This window comes from Anastrepha obliqua, chromosome 1 (genome assembly GCF_027943255.1).
Source record: "Anastrepha obliqua isolate idAnaObli1 chromosome 1, idAnaObli1_1.0, whole genome shotgun sequence".
In the NCBI taxonomy this organism is placed as follows: Eukaryota; Metazoa; Arthropoda; class Insecta; order Diptera; family Tephritidae; genus Anastrepha; species Anastrepha obliqua.
Window position 1 is genome coordinate 74,874,767 of NC_072892.1, and position 11,212 is coordinate 74,885,978.

Sequence of the window (11,212 nt, forward strand, 5' to 3'; positions counted from 1 at the left end):
GATTCAATGCGAAATATTCCAATATTGACTATTTTCGAATGGTTAAGAAAATTGGCATATGGGCGGCTCGTTTTATGTATGAAAGTACTTTGCTCGAGGAAATATGAGCTCGAACTTATCAATGAATTTGTTTTTGTTGTGATTTTTAATATTTGAAACTGTTCAGCGCCGTCGCGGGTAAATAATGGCCGCTACAACTGTGCCTATGAATGCATTTTGTTTTTGTAGTCGCCAGGCTTAGAATTTTGGTTTTGGAGACAAACGCATGAAGAGGTATAAAGTGAGTGTGAGCGGTTATTTGTACATACATATGTATATACGAATATGCATTGTTTTACTTAGAATAGAAACATCTGCGTACATACATTGTCCCTACATATGTATTCATATGTATATGTAAACGCATACGGTTTACATGAAATTTTTGCATATATAGGTATATTAATATGTTTGCATATGTTTGTCTATTTGCTCTTGAATTTTTTATAGTATGTAGATATGCATGTGAGCTGTGTTAGGAGGCAGGTCAAGATTTTTTCTGCCCACTTGAATATGGATGGTGAATGTTATATGTATTCAACACTTTATAGTATGTATTTGAATATACATACTAATTTAAAAAGTACAACATATTGTTGAATACTAACCCTTGATGTAAATGAATGGTTTACAAAATTAGTTTTTATGTGAATATTATGAAATAATTTTAATAATACACTCCACATCAATACAATTTAAGTAATTAGATCCTTAAAATTTCACATTTATGCATGCATATACTTAGATTAAATATATTCATCTCACAAGAAATAATCTATTTGCGCATGCATAATGCCGATGGCAAATAAGTATGAAAGAAAAATATACACGCCTGTTGTTATTTTATTTTGCCTAACACCAAACCTTGGCATTTTACATTTCAATGCAAACGCTATATTTAATTCTGTTTGACTACGCTCCGCTATGTTAACTCTCTTCTGTTAACTTTTCCAAGGCCGTGATGAAATAATAAAAATTTCTTACCCGCGTTTTGGCAGCATTTGACACCATTTCGTTCTAGCCTTCTCTATGAATATACGTTCTCTGCTTGAACCATAAGAAGGTGACTATTGTGAACAGCTAATGGTGCAAGAAGTAGAAAATTTGCTGATGGGTTCTTTATTTACTAACTTTCATTGAGTAGTTGAATATCTTTTTATTTTGAACAACAAATTCCTACAATAAGGATATGTCTAAAGTTACTGTGCAGGATATTGAGTCCGTGGATGACTACTGGGGACCCACGTTTCGTTCCATTTTAGAAGGTATTTGGATAACTTAATGTGTATATATATGTACATAGATATCCACCCACTGCTACAACTTTACTCTTACTACTTAAGGCAACAATACTGAGTCAATCTCCGAACAGCTTGACCAGCGTATACGCAGCCATGATAAGGACATTGAACGAATATGCAACCTCTATTATCAAGGATTCATAGACTCCATACAGGAGCTGCTGCAAGTGCGCACACAAGCAAAACAACTTCACGAAGAGGTGCATACATTGGATCGCTCATTACAGCAAATAAGTACGTCGGTGTTACAGCAAGGACACGATTTAGTGCGAGCGCGCCAAATTGAGTCAAATTTGGCTAACGCCATTGACGCTCTACAAGCGTGTCTTCCGGCACTCGAATGCTACATTAAATTTATTCAGCAAGCAAATAATAAACAGTATTATCAATCTTTACGCACCCTGGAATCATTGGAATCCCAGCACTTGGTTGGACTAAACAACTATCGTTTTGCCACTCAAATTCGGCAAGCAATACCAGTCGCCAAAGAGAATATAAGACGTTCCGCCGAGGCCGACTTTCGAGAGTTTCTCGAAAATATTAGAAAATTTTCACCGAAGATCGGTGAAGTGGCTATAATGCATACCAAGAAACTGCAGAAACGTGATATCAATGCCATTATAGAAGAGCACAAGTTGCGTCAGCCTGAAAATCGTGAGGAAGAAAATAATTTAAGTGCACAGAATCTTATTGATTTCTCGCCAATATATCGTTGTTTACACATTAACATAGTTTTAGGCCAACGTGAATACTTTGAAAAAGACTATCGGCAACAGCGTCGAGATCAATCAAAGCTGGTGCTGCAACCACCGCCAGGCATGCACGACAACTTGGATGCATACAAAACATATATATGTGCTATTGTTGGCTTTTTCATTGTGGAGGATCATGTTAAAAATACAGCTGGAGATGTGGTAACAACGTCATATTTGGAAGATATGTGGTCCATCTCCTTGACGAAATTCGTAAATGAGATTAGCATGGCATCGTCATCTTGTACCGACCCAAACATATTACTGCGCATAAAGAATTTGATTATGTTGTCCATCAATACTTTCAAATGTTACGGCTACACAGTAAACATGCTGTTCGAGTGTTTACATAATATGCGCGATCACTATAATGAGGCTAGTAGATAAAAAATATTTAGAAAATATAAAAAGTTGAATAATTCCTTTATTTTCAGGTATTATTACAACGTTGGGTACATGTTTTCCGTGATGTACTGGATAAGGAGCAATTCCTGCCGATGATTGTAGAAAATCAAGAGGAATATGAGTCAATTATTGAACGTTTTCCCTTCCATTCAGATCAATTGGAACATACGACGTTTCCTAAGAAATTTCCCTTTTCACGCATGGTACCGGAAGTCTATCACCAAGCGAAAGAATTTATGTACGCCTGTATGAAATTCGCTGAAGAACTTACACTTTCACCAAATGAAGTGGCAGCAATGGTACGGAAAGCGGCAAATTTATTGCTGACACGCAGCTTTAGTGGTTGTTTGTCTATGGTGTTTCGCAATCCTAGCGTCGCCCTACTGCAACTTATTCAAATTATTATTGACACGCAGTACTTGGAAAAGGCTGGTCGCTTTTTGGATGAATTCGTTTGTTACATGACTAACACGGTAAGCAATATTTCACTAACGCCATCGGCTATGTTCCATGTGGCTCGCCAGGAAGCAGAAAAACAGGTTGCCGTACGCATTTGCTCTAAAATAGATGAATTCTTTGATTTGGCAGCCTACGATTGGTTGCTCATTGAACCACCCGGGATCGCATCCGCTTACATCACCGATATGATTTCTTATTTAAAGAGTACATTTGATAGCTTTGCTTTCAAATTGCCGGGCATTGCACAAACGGCTTGCCGACGCACCTGTGAACACATCGCAAACAAAATTTATAATATACTCTACGATGAGGAAGTGAAACAAATTTCAACTGGCGCACTGCAACAAATCAATTTGGATTTGTTGCAATGTGAATTCTTTGCTGCATCTGAGCCGGTCCCTGGCTTGCGGGAAGGTGAACTTTCCAAATATTTTCTCGAAAATCGGCAACTACTCGACTTACTCATTATGGAGGAATGGAGTACATATTTGCATGATTACGGCAAGCAAGAGAATAGATATCACTTGGTGCATCCACAATCGATTATTACTATTTTGGAGAAGATACGCGAAGCAGACAAGAAAACAATGTTTTCAGTACTGCGCAAAAATGACAAAAAAAAGCTGCTGGATACAGTACTGAAACAACTAAAACACCTAAGCGAGCGGCAGAATTAGATGCAGAGTATGTTTTACGGAGAAAAAAAAAAATAGGTTTAAGCGGTGAAGACAGTGAGAAATTTATATCATGTTGCGGGGAATATCCTCCATTGCTTAAAGGTTTCGCATATGTTGCGAGAGGATCCAGTTCATAGGATAAAAAAATTATACAGCCAGAGGGACCAAATGTTGTGATGAAAACCTAAAATCCTGTGGTTATTAAAATGATGATGTTGTGGCAAAAATTCAAATATAATCTCATTTATTCAGCTTCAAAATTACAATCTATCTATATATATTTTCCGAAAATTCCCCTTTATATACATTTTTTTTTTTCAATCAAAGCCTACCTTTTTTACAGTAAATTATAACGAATAACAAGAGTTCATAAACCTTTAAGTGCTTTACCATAAGTGCACGTATGCATAAGAACTCTCTCTCTCTCTCTTAGCTTCACAGTCTGTGGTGGACCATAGCTTCATCAACAATCCTCCTCCAATTCAGTCTTTCTCTTGCCTCATTACTCCAATTACGAACTTTCATCGCTTTAAAGTCTGCTTCTGCGTCATCAAGTCATCTCTTGGTCGGCCTCTCTTTCCTCCTATAATTGGACGCAAATTAAACACCCTTTTTTGGATTCTTTTGTTGGGCATTCTTATGATGTGGCCACTCCAACTAATCCGCTGCGCTTTAATAAAACGTATTACATTTTCACCACCAATAAGGTTTTCAATTTCGTTGTTGTAACGGATGCGATATATGCCATTTTCAAGCCGAATAGGACCGTAGATTTTTCTCGTTATAGTTCTTTCAAATCGCAATTGCTGGTTTATATCATTAGCTTACAGTGTCCAGATTTCAGCGCCATAAGTAAGAATCGTAGATTGTTGGCATCCATATTACGTGCTGAGCGAAGCATAAACTTAGTTTTTTCGGCGTTAACATTCACCCCTATAATTTTTGCTTTTGTTTCTAGCAGCTTGAATATGTGAATTAGTTTGTTTTTGTTTTTTTTTTTTGCCATGATAGTTTGGAACCGGTCGGCCTAGCTTTAAAAGTCGACAGCAACATTTCCTTGTCTTTGCCCCAAGTGCTACCGGCGAGCGACTTGAGAACCTTGTTGCGATTCTGAACTTTAGTTGCAATAGCTGTTGTATGCGCTGAGAAGGAGAGCAAGCTGTCAAAGCTGACTCCCAATATTTTGGGGTTGTTAACCTTCGGAATTTGTGTATCATCGAATTTCACCTTGAGTTTTAGCTTGACCTCCTTTGTCCAGGTGGTGAAAAGGGTCGTCGTGGATTTGGTGGGGGAGGGTTGTAAATTCCTGGCAGTGAAGAAGTCATTGCCCGACGCCATTATCGTGCAGTCGTCGGCGTATGAGACCAGGGAGACTCCCTCTGGTGACTGGGGGAGTTTCGAGACATAGAAGTTGAAAAGCAAGGGTGAAAGGACACCACCCTGCGGTACACCTTGCTTTATTTTTCTCTGTTTAGATATTTGGTCTCGAAATATCACCGACGAATGACGACCACTTAGGTAGTTCGCGGTCCACCTCTTCAGCCCTGGCGGGAGTGTCGACTGATAAATATCATCTAGTGGCGTGAAATGGCTGACTTATCGAAAGCCTTCTTTAGGTCCAACGCTACTAGGACAGTCCTCTCGCAGGGGCGGTTTTGGTTAAGCCCGCGATTTATCTGGGCGTTTATGGCGGTGAGTGCCGTGGTGGTGCTGTGCACTCTTCGGAGGCCATGCTGGTGTGAGGCTGGGGCCAGGTGTGTCGTGTAGAGTGGGAGTAGGAGGGCTTCAGGTGTCTTCACTACTGGAGAAAGGAGAGTTATCGGCCGATAAGACTCCCCTTGGTTGGCGGGTTTCCCAGGTTTCAGTAGTGGGACCACTCTCCCTGCTTTCCCCTTGTCAGGGATGATGAGAGTGGCCAGGGACAAATTGAAGACCCTCGTGAGGAACCCTACTCCCAGGGGTCCCAGATGCTTCAGCATCAGCATGTTTAATCCGTCAGGGCCAATGGCTTTCGATGATTTCGACTTGTTGATGGCCCCCTGAACCTCATCACCGGAGAAAGTGCAGCCTTCTGGTAATACGACGTTTGGTTCTGTCGCCCGGAGGATGCAGTATGAAAGCCCGGCTAAAATAGCTCGCGCATCTCTTCGGGTCCGACGAAGTACAACCCAGAGGTGAGGTTACAGGACTTCAAGTGCTCAACCCATTTGGTCCGCTTATGTTGATTTACCAGTTGCCGGATCTCCAAATTGAGATTCCTTATGTGGGGATCCCCGGGATCGGCCTGGCGTATGTGGTCACGCTCGTTTGCTAAACTGGCTGCTTCGGCTGGGAAATGAGGACGGATGTCCTTATAACTCCCACGCGCACATCAGTGGGGATGGGAAGAGCGGCGAAGGTGTCACGGTGAATTCCGTGAAGCCGGCCCAATTAGCTTTTTTAAAGTTAAAATAGGACCGGTGATTCGCGGAAACAAAGTCGGCAAGTCTCTCAATCGAGACGATAATGGGCAAGTGGTCTGATGCAAGCGATAGCATAGGTCGCCACGTTATGCTATTTATCAGACCCGCACTAGCTATTGTTAGGTCAGGCGAGCTGCTGCAATTGCCGACTACCCTGGTGGGGGCGTCGTCGTTCACAGTGCTGAATGTCGAGTCGTCTATCTGCTCTGCCAATTGCTGTCCCCTACGATCATTTGGCAGGCTTGAATGCCAAAGATCGTGATGCGCATTAAAGTCACCTACAACCAATCGGTTTTCACCTCTGATGAGCGCACCCTGATAAAGGTGATATCCTGCCGGGCAGCAGGTGACAGGGGGTATATATATGTTAAATATTTCGAGCTCGGAATCGCCTGACCGGACAGCTATGCCTTGACATTCTAAGGTGCTGTCGCTGCGGTCGATTCCTTCATCGATGAGACGATACTGCACTGTGTGGTGGGCTATAAACGCTAGGCCACCACCATTGAAAATTTAAACATACAAAAAAGGCGTTGCAAAAGGAAATTTAAAATAAAAACAGTGCGATTGTCTGGATTATGTTATGCCCGTATTTAACTCATCGAAGCTTAAAAACAATGATAGTTAAAGTCGCAAAAAATAATAAAGTAATTAAGAATCGGTTTATAGTACCTATATTGTATTGCTTCGATTAGTTTTACAAACGGGTCCTTTTGCTTTTTATAAACAGATTTTCTCCACAAAAATTCGATTATCATGTCTGCAAAACAAATAGGGTGATTGTAGTTGTCTTTATTATTATTATTATTATTCGTTTCCTTTCAAAAAATAAAGCTCATCTGTCCGATTCCGACTACGCAATCCACAGTTTTTTTGCGTAGAACTCCTTTTCGCGTGGGCGGACTTGGGCCGCACTTCAAAAAAATAACCCTCATCAGCCCAATTACGACCACGCAATCCACAGTATTTTTGCGCAGAACTCCATTCCGCGTGGGCGGCCTTCGTCATATGTGTGTGTGTAGTAAGGAGGCACAATAACCCCCATCCCCATCATTAACACTAAGCTGAAATAATTCATTTTTGTTCACATTTTTGTTTTCATTTGCAGGCATCCGGCAACACCATACTGTTGTCATTCCAATCTTCTTCTTATTCGCGTTTAAAATTGGAAAGTGATTATATGGACAAATGCATTTGCATTTAATTTCAATGAAAATAATTCGAATACAGGTATAAAAATAAGTAAAAACACGCGTGTGAATGTATATTTAGTGAATTTTAGTGAAGTGTAAAAGAGTATAGTGTAATGTACCAAACTATAGTGAAGTTCCCGAGGGCATTTTGAAGGCAATTAATTACGAAACTATTATTTCCCGAATAATTGGGAGTTATAAAGATTGTTGTTTAACACCTCCCTAACATCTGCACCAAGTTTCATTAATTAAGACATTATAGTTTGACAAAAATTGCCCAATGTGCATTATTGCGAATCCCAGCCCTTAGACATTATAAGCAAATTTTTCGTGATAGCCATGGAAAGCCAACCCACATATAGTTTGGTTGGCTTTGTTTATTTGTTTTCTTAATAAGGTGACTGAAGCCGCACCCGCCAAAATCGCGAAAAATAAAAGTATACATTTGAGAAGGCGTCACCTTTGGTATTTTATTCGCTTTGATTAGAATCAGCCTACTTTTATTTTGAAGCGAATGCACACTATAAATTTGCCTTACTTTGACTTTAGCTCTGCTATTAGAAACCATCTAGGTCAGAATATTTAAAAAGTAAATAAACTTTACGAAAAGTACTTCAACACAGTGGAGAATATACCAGATTTCTTAATTTAATCATTGCCAAATAATACCCGCTTACAATGGATATGTTCAAGCCTATGTCATGGTATATTGGCAGCGAGTGGACAATGCCTCGAAAGGGGTTGCGCAAACATGTACTCTCTTTGGACAATTTCAAGCATTTGGATAAACCGCATTTGGTCTCTAAGGTTACATTAAAGGTGGAGGAAGTACATAATTTGAATGAACGTAAAAGTCGACACTTGGCCAATGAAGTACTTGGTCTCGAGCAACTACTTGAAATGGGTAATGCGCTTACGCCGGTTGACTACTATGTAGAACTGCTTGTGCGTCAATTTGTAGTGGGTGAACGGGCTCGTTGCTTTATTACTACAAAACGAGAAGAAATAAGTTTTATAATGTCCCTGGTAAGCATACATGAAACAAAAGAAATACAAAAACTAAGCGTGGCAGAAATTTACTCGCTAGCGTTGCGTTACAAAGAAAACGGTGTGACTATGTTCAAGCAATACCCACTCTTTGCGCACGACTATTTCTCACGTGCTGCCAAGTGCTTGATCTCGTATAAACCTCACGATAGCTTGCCTGCATGTATGGATGGTGTGTCCGGTAAGAATATACAAATGCTGTTCACCCAAATACAAACAAATTTGGCAGCTTGCTTGTTGTCTCAACACCGTTATGAAGATGTAATATATCAAACAAAGTTTGTTGAAGAACAATCGGATGCATCAGAAAAGAGTATATATAGACGAGCAATGGCATTATACCACCTTAAAGAATTTGAAAAAGCAAGGCACACCATCGAACATATTCGGAATTATCAAGAGAAAAAGGAATTCGCCAAACTACATCAACGCATAACGGAAAGTTGGAAGTCTAGTAATAAACAATATAAAAATTTAGTAAAGCGCATGTTTACCTAAACTTCGTTGAAAGCATTTATTAAAAAGAAGGATGTAAACTTGATATAATGTGTTGACGTCGTGTGATGTGTTAAAATAAAAACTAAGTCTCAGTAAGAACATATTCCATTGTAAGCGTATTCTTTAATGTTATAATATTTTTATAGATACATATATATATATAAGGTTGTCAAAAAAGTCTTGCGGTATTTTTATTGAATTTTCAATTGTTCATAAAATTGGTTATAGTAATGCGATTTAAGTCAAATATGCGCCGTTTTGTTCGATGACGAGTTCCCAATGAGATACCAACTTCATAATGCCCCTCTTATAGAAGCTCGCTTCCCTATTGTCAAAAAACTCGGAGAGCCAATTTTCACAGGACTCTCTTGAGGACAACTTCCGACTACCAAGCTCGTTCGCCATGGACAGAAATAGGTGGTAATCACTTGGTGCGAGATCCGGACTATACGGTGGATGCAAGAGAACCTCCCATCCGAGCTCCCGGATCTTCTGGCGCGTCACCAAAGATGTGTGTGACCTGGCGTTGTCCTGATGGAAGACAATTCGGCCTCTGTTGGTCAAAGATGGCCTCTTCTGCATGAGTGCTGCATTCAAGCGGTCCAGTTGTTGGCAGGTACAGGTCCGAATTGAGCGTTTGCCCATAGGGGAGCAGCTCATAGTGGATGATTCCCTGCCAATACCACCAAACACACAGAAGAACCTTCCTGGCCGTCAATCCAGGCTTGGCCACCGTCTGGGCAGCTTCACCGCTTTTCGACCACGACCGTTTGCACTTTACGTTGTCGTAAGTGACCCACTTTTCATCGCCAGTCACCATCCGCTTCAAAAACGGGTCGATTTTGTTGCGATTCAGAAGCGATTCGCATGCATCCATACGGGCAAAAATGTTTTTTTGCGTCAAGTCGTGGGGCACCCATACATCGAGCTTCTTTTTGAATCCAAGCTTCTTCAAATGGTTTGTAACGGTTTGATGACTCATGCCCAGCTCTTGGCCGATGCTACGGCTGCTACTATGCCGGTCTCTTTCGATCAATTCAGCAATTTTATCGCAATTTTCGACGACAGGCCTTCCGGACCGTGGCGCATCTTCGATCACCTCTGCACCAGAACGAAAAGGTTGAAACCATCGTTGTGCGGTGGAAATGGAAACTGTATCGGGTCCATAAACTGCACAAATTTTATTGGCAGCATGAGATGCATTTTTGCCTTTATCGTAGTAGTACTGTAAAATATGCCGTATTTTCTCTTTATTTTGCTCCATGTTTGCGACGCTATAACTCAGGAACGACTAAAAGCAAACAACAATTAATCAAACACGCATTAGCAAGGCGAATTTATTACAGGTGACAGCAAACACATATAAGTAAAACCCTACATGTATTTGTTGTTGCGTTTGGTGCAAGCATCATGTCAAAATCAGCAAGCAAATGTAAACATACGAATGTAAACATACCAATACATACAAACAAAGCATATCATTTTGACGTAAGCCATACCTACGGCGAAAAATTCAGCTGGGTGAATGCTGTCACCTTATTAAATCCACCTTGCGCATTAGCACGTGAAAAGAGCTTTCCAAAAAGCTCTAGCGTGAACCGATGCGACGAATACAATTAGAACTACGCGCTTGCAAAGACAAGCTTGCGGAAATACCGCAAGACTTTTTTGACAACCTTATATATATATATATATACTCATGAAAAATAAAAAGTGCGATATTCTGACTAGTTTTGTTCTACTTTTGTTAATTCGGTGTCTTAATTTTTTACGAAAAAATCGTTTTTTCAGATTTTGTGCAAAAGTTATGAAAATTCTACAAATTTACACCAAAACTTTAATCAGAATTCTTATTGTGTAGCATAGATGGTATAGATCATTGATAATAGGATGCAAGGTGGACTTAATAAAGTGATGGCAACCATCCAGCTGAATTTTTCGGCGTAAATATGAAGAACGAAATTACATGATTATGCCAATTTATTGACTCTCGGATGTCCCTTAATTTTAAATTTTAGGACAATTTATTGCGGCTGTATCATTGCTAGACCGTGGTGAATAATACAAAGCACTGGTTCGACTCGCTGATTATCGAAAAGACGTACAAAGACTTATTAATGCAGGTCTACAAGAATTGGCAAAAATTTAACTGGTGGTGGTTTATATACTGCTGCATTGGAGCTGCTTACTGGCTCCGAATCATCACCCCTTCCCATATGGGTACGCCGCAGTACCAAGGAAGGCGCTAATGAAGCATGGTCGTGGTTACAAGAAAATTAAATGGCTGGTGAGAATAAGTTTCTTTCATTTTCTTTGCTATATTTGCCTCATCGCAAAAAAACAGCAGATATGGCCCGGTCACTGTTACAAAAACTCATT

The 11,212-nt window shown here is 40.2% G+C and overlaps 2 protein-coding genes across 3 annotated transcripts; both read left to right on the top strand.

Annotated features, from left to right (window-relative positions):
- Positions 1-1,123: 1,123 nt before the first annotated feature.
- On the top strand, positions 1,124-3,899 carry LOC129252963 (exocyst complex component 6). Its single transcript, XM_054891164.1, has 3 exons — positions 1,124-1,304; positions 1,383-2,467; positions 2,527-3,899. The coding sequence occupies exons 1-3, from the start codon at positions 1,229-1,231 to the stop codon at positions 3,631-3,633; spliced, it is 2,268 nt and encodes a 755-aa protein (XP_054747139.1). The 5' UTR covers positions 1,124-1,228; the 3' UTR covers positions 3,634-3,899.
- Positions 3,900-7,799: 3,900 nt separating this feature from the next.
- On the top strand, positions 7,800-10,691 carry LOC129235408 (tetratricopeptide repeat protein 9C). 2 transcript variants are annotated; one of them, XR_008581586.1, is made up of 2 exons: positions 7,800-8,925; positions 10,625-10,691. XR_008581586.1 is itself a non-coding variant. In XM_054869231.1 (1 exon), exon 1 carries the CDS (start codon positions 7,967-7,969, stop codon positions 8,831-8,833), a length of 867 nt encoding a protein of 288 aa, XP_054725206.1. In that variant the 5' UTR covers positions 7,800-7,966; the 3' UTR covers positions 8,834-8,936. The 2 variants fall into 2 exon arrangements, 1 of the variants encoding a protein (XP_054725206.1); XM_054869231.1 differs by lacking the exon at positions 10,625-10,691 and having other exon boundaries at positions 7,800-8,936.
- Positions 10,692-11,212: the final 521 nt, after the last annotated feature.

Coding starts and splice junctions, on each gene's coding strand:
- LOC129252963 (XM_054891164.1), top strand. CDS start 1,229: ATGTCTAAAGTTACTGTGCAGGATATTGAGTCCGTGGATGACTACTGG. Junction 1,305..1,382: donor GTTTCGTTCCATTTTAGAAG/GTATTTGGATAA, acceptor TTACTACTTAAG/GCAACAATACTGAGTCAATC. Junction 2,468..2,526: donor TGCGCGATCACTATAATGAG/GCTAGTAGATAA, acceptor CTTTATTTTCAG/GTATTATTACAACGTTGGGT.
- LOC129235408 (XM_054869231.1), top strand. CDS start 7,967: ATGGATATGTTCAAGCCTATGTCATGGTATATTGGCAGCGAGTGGACA.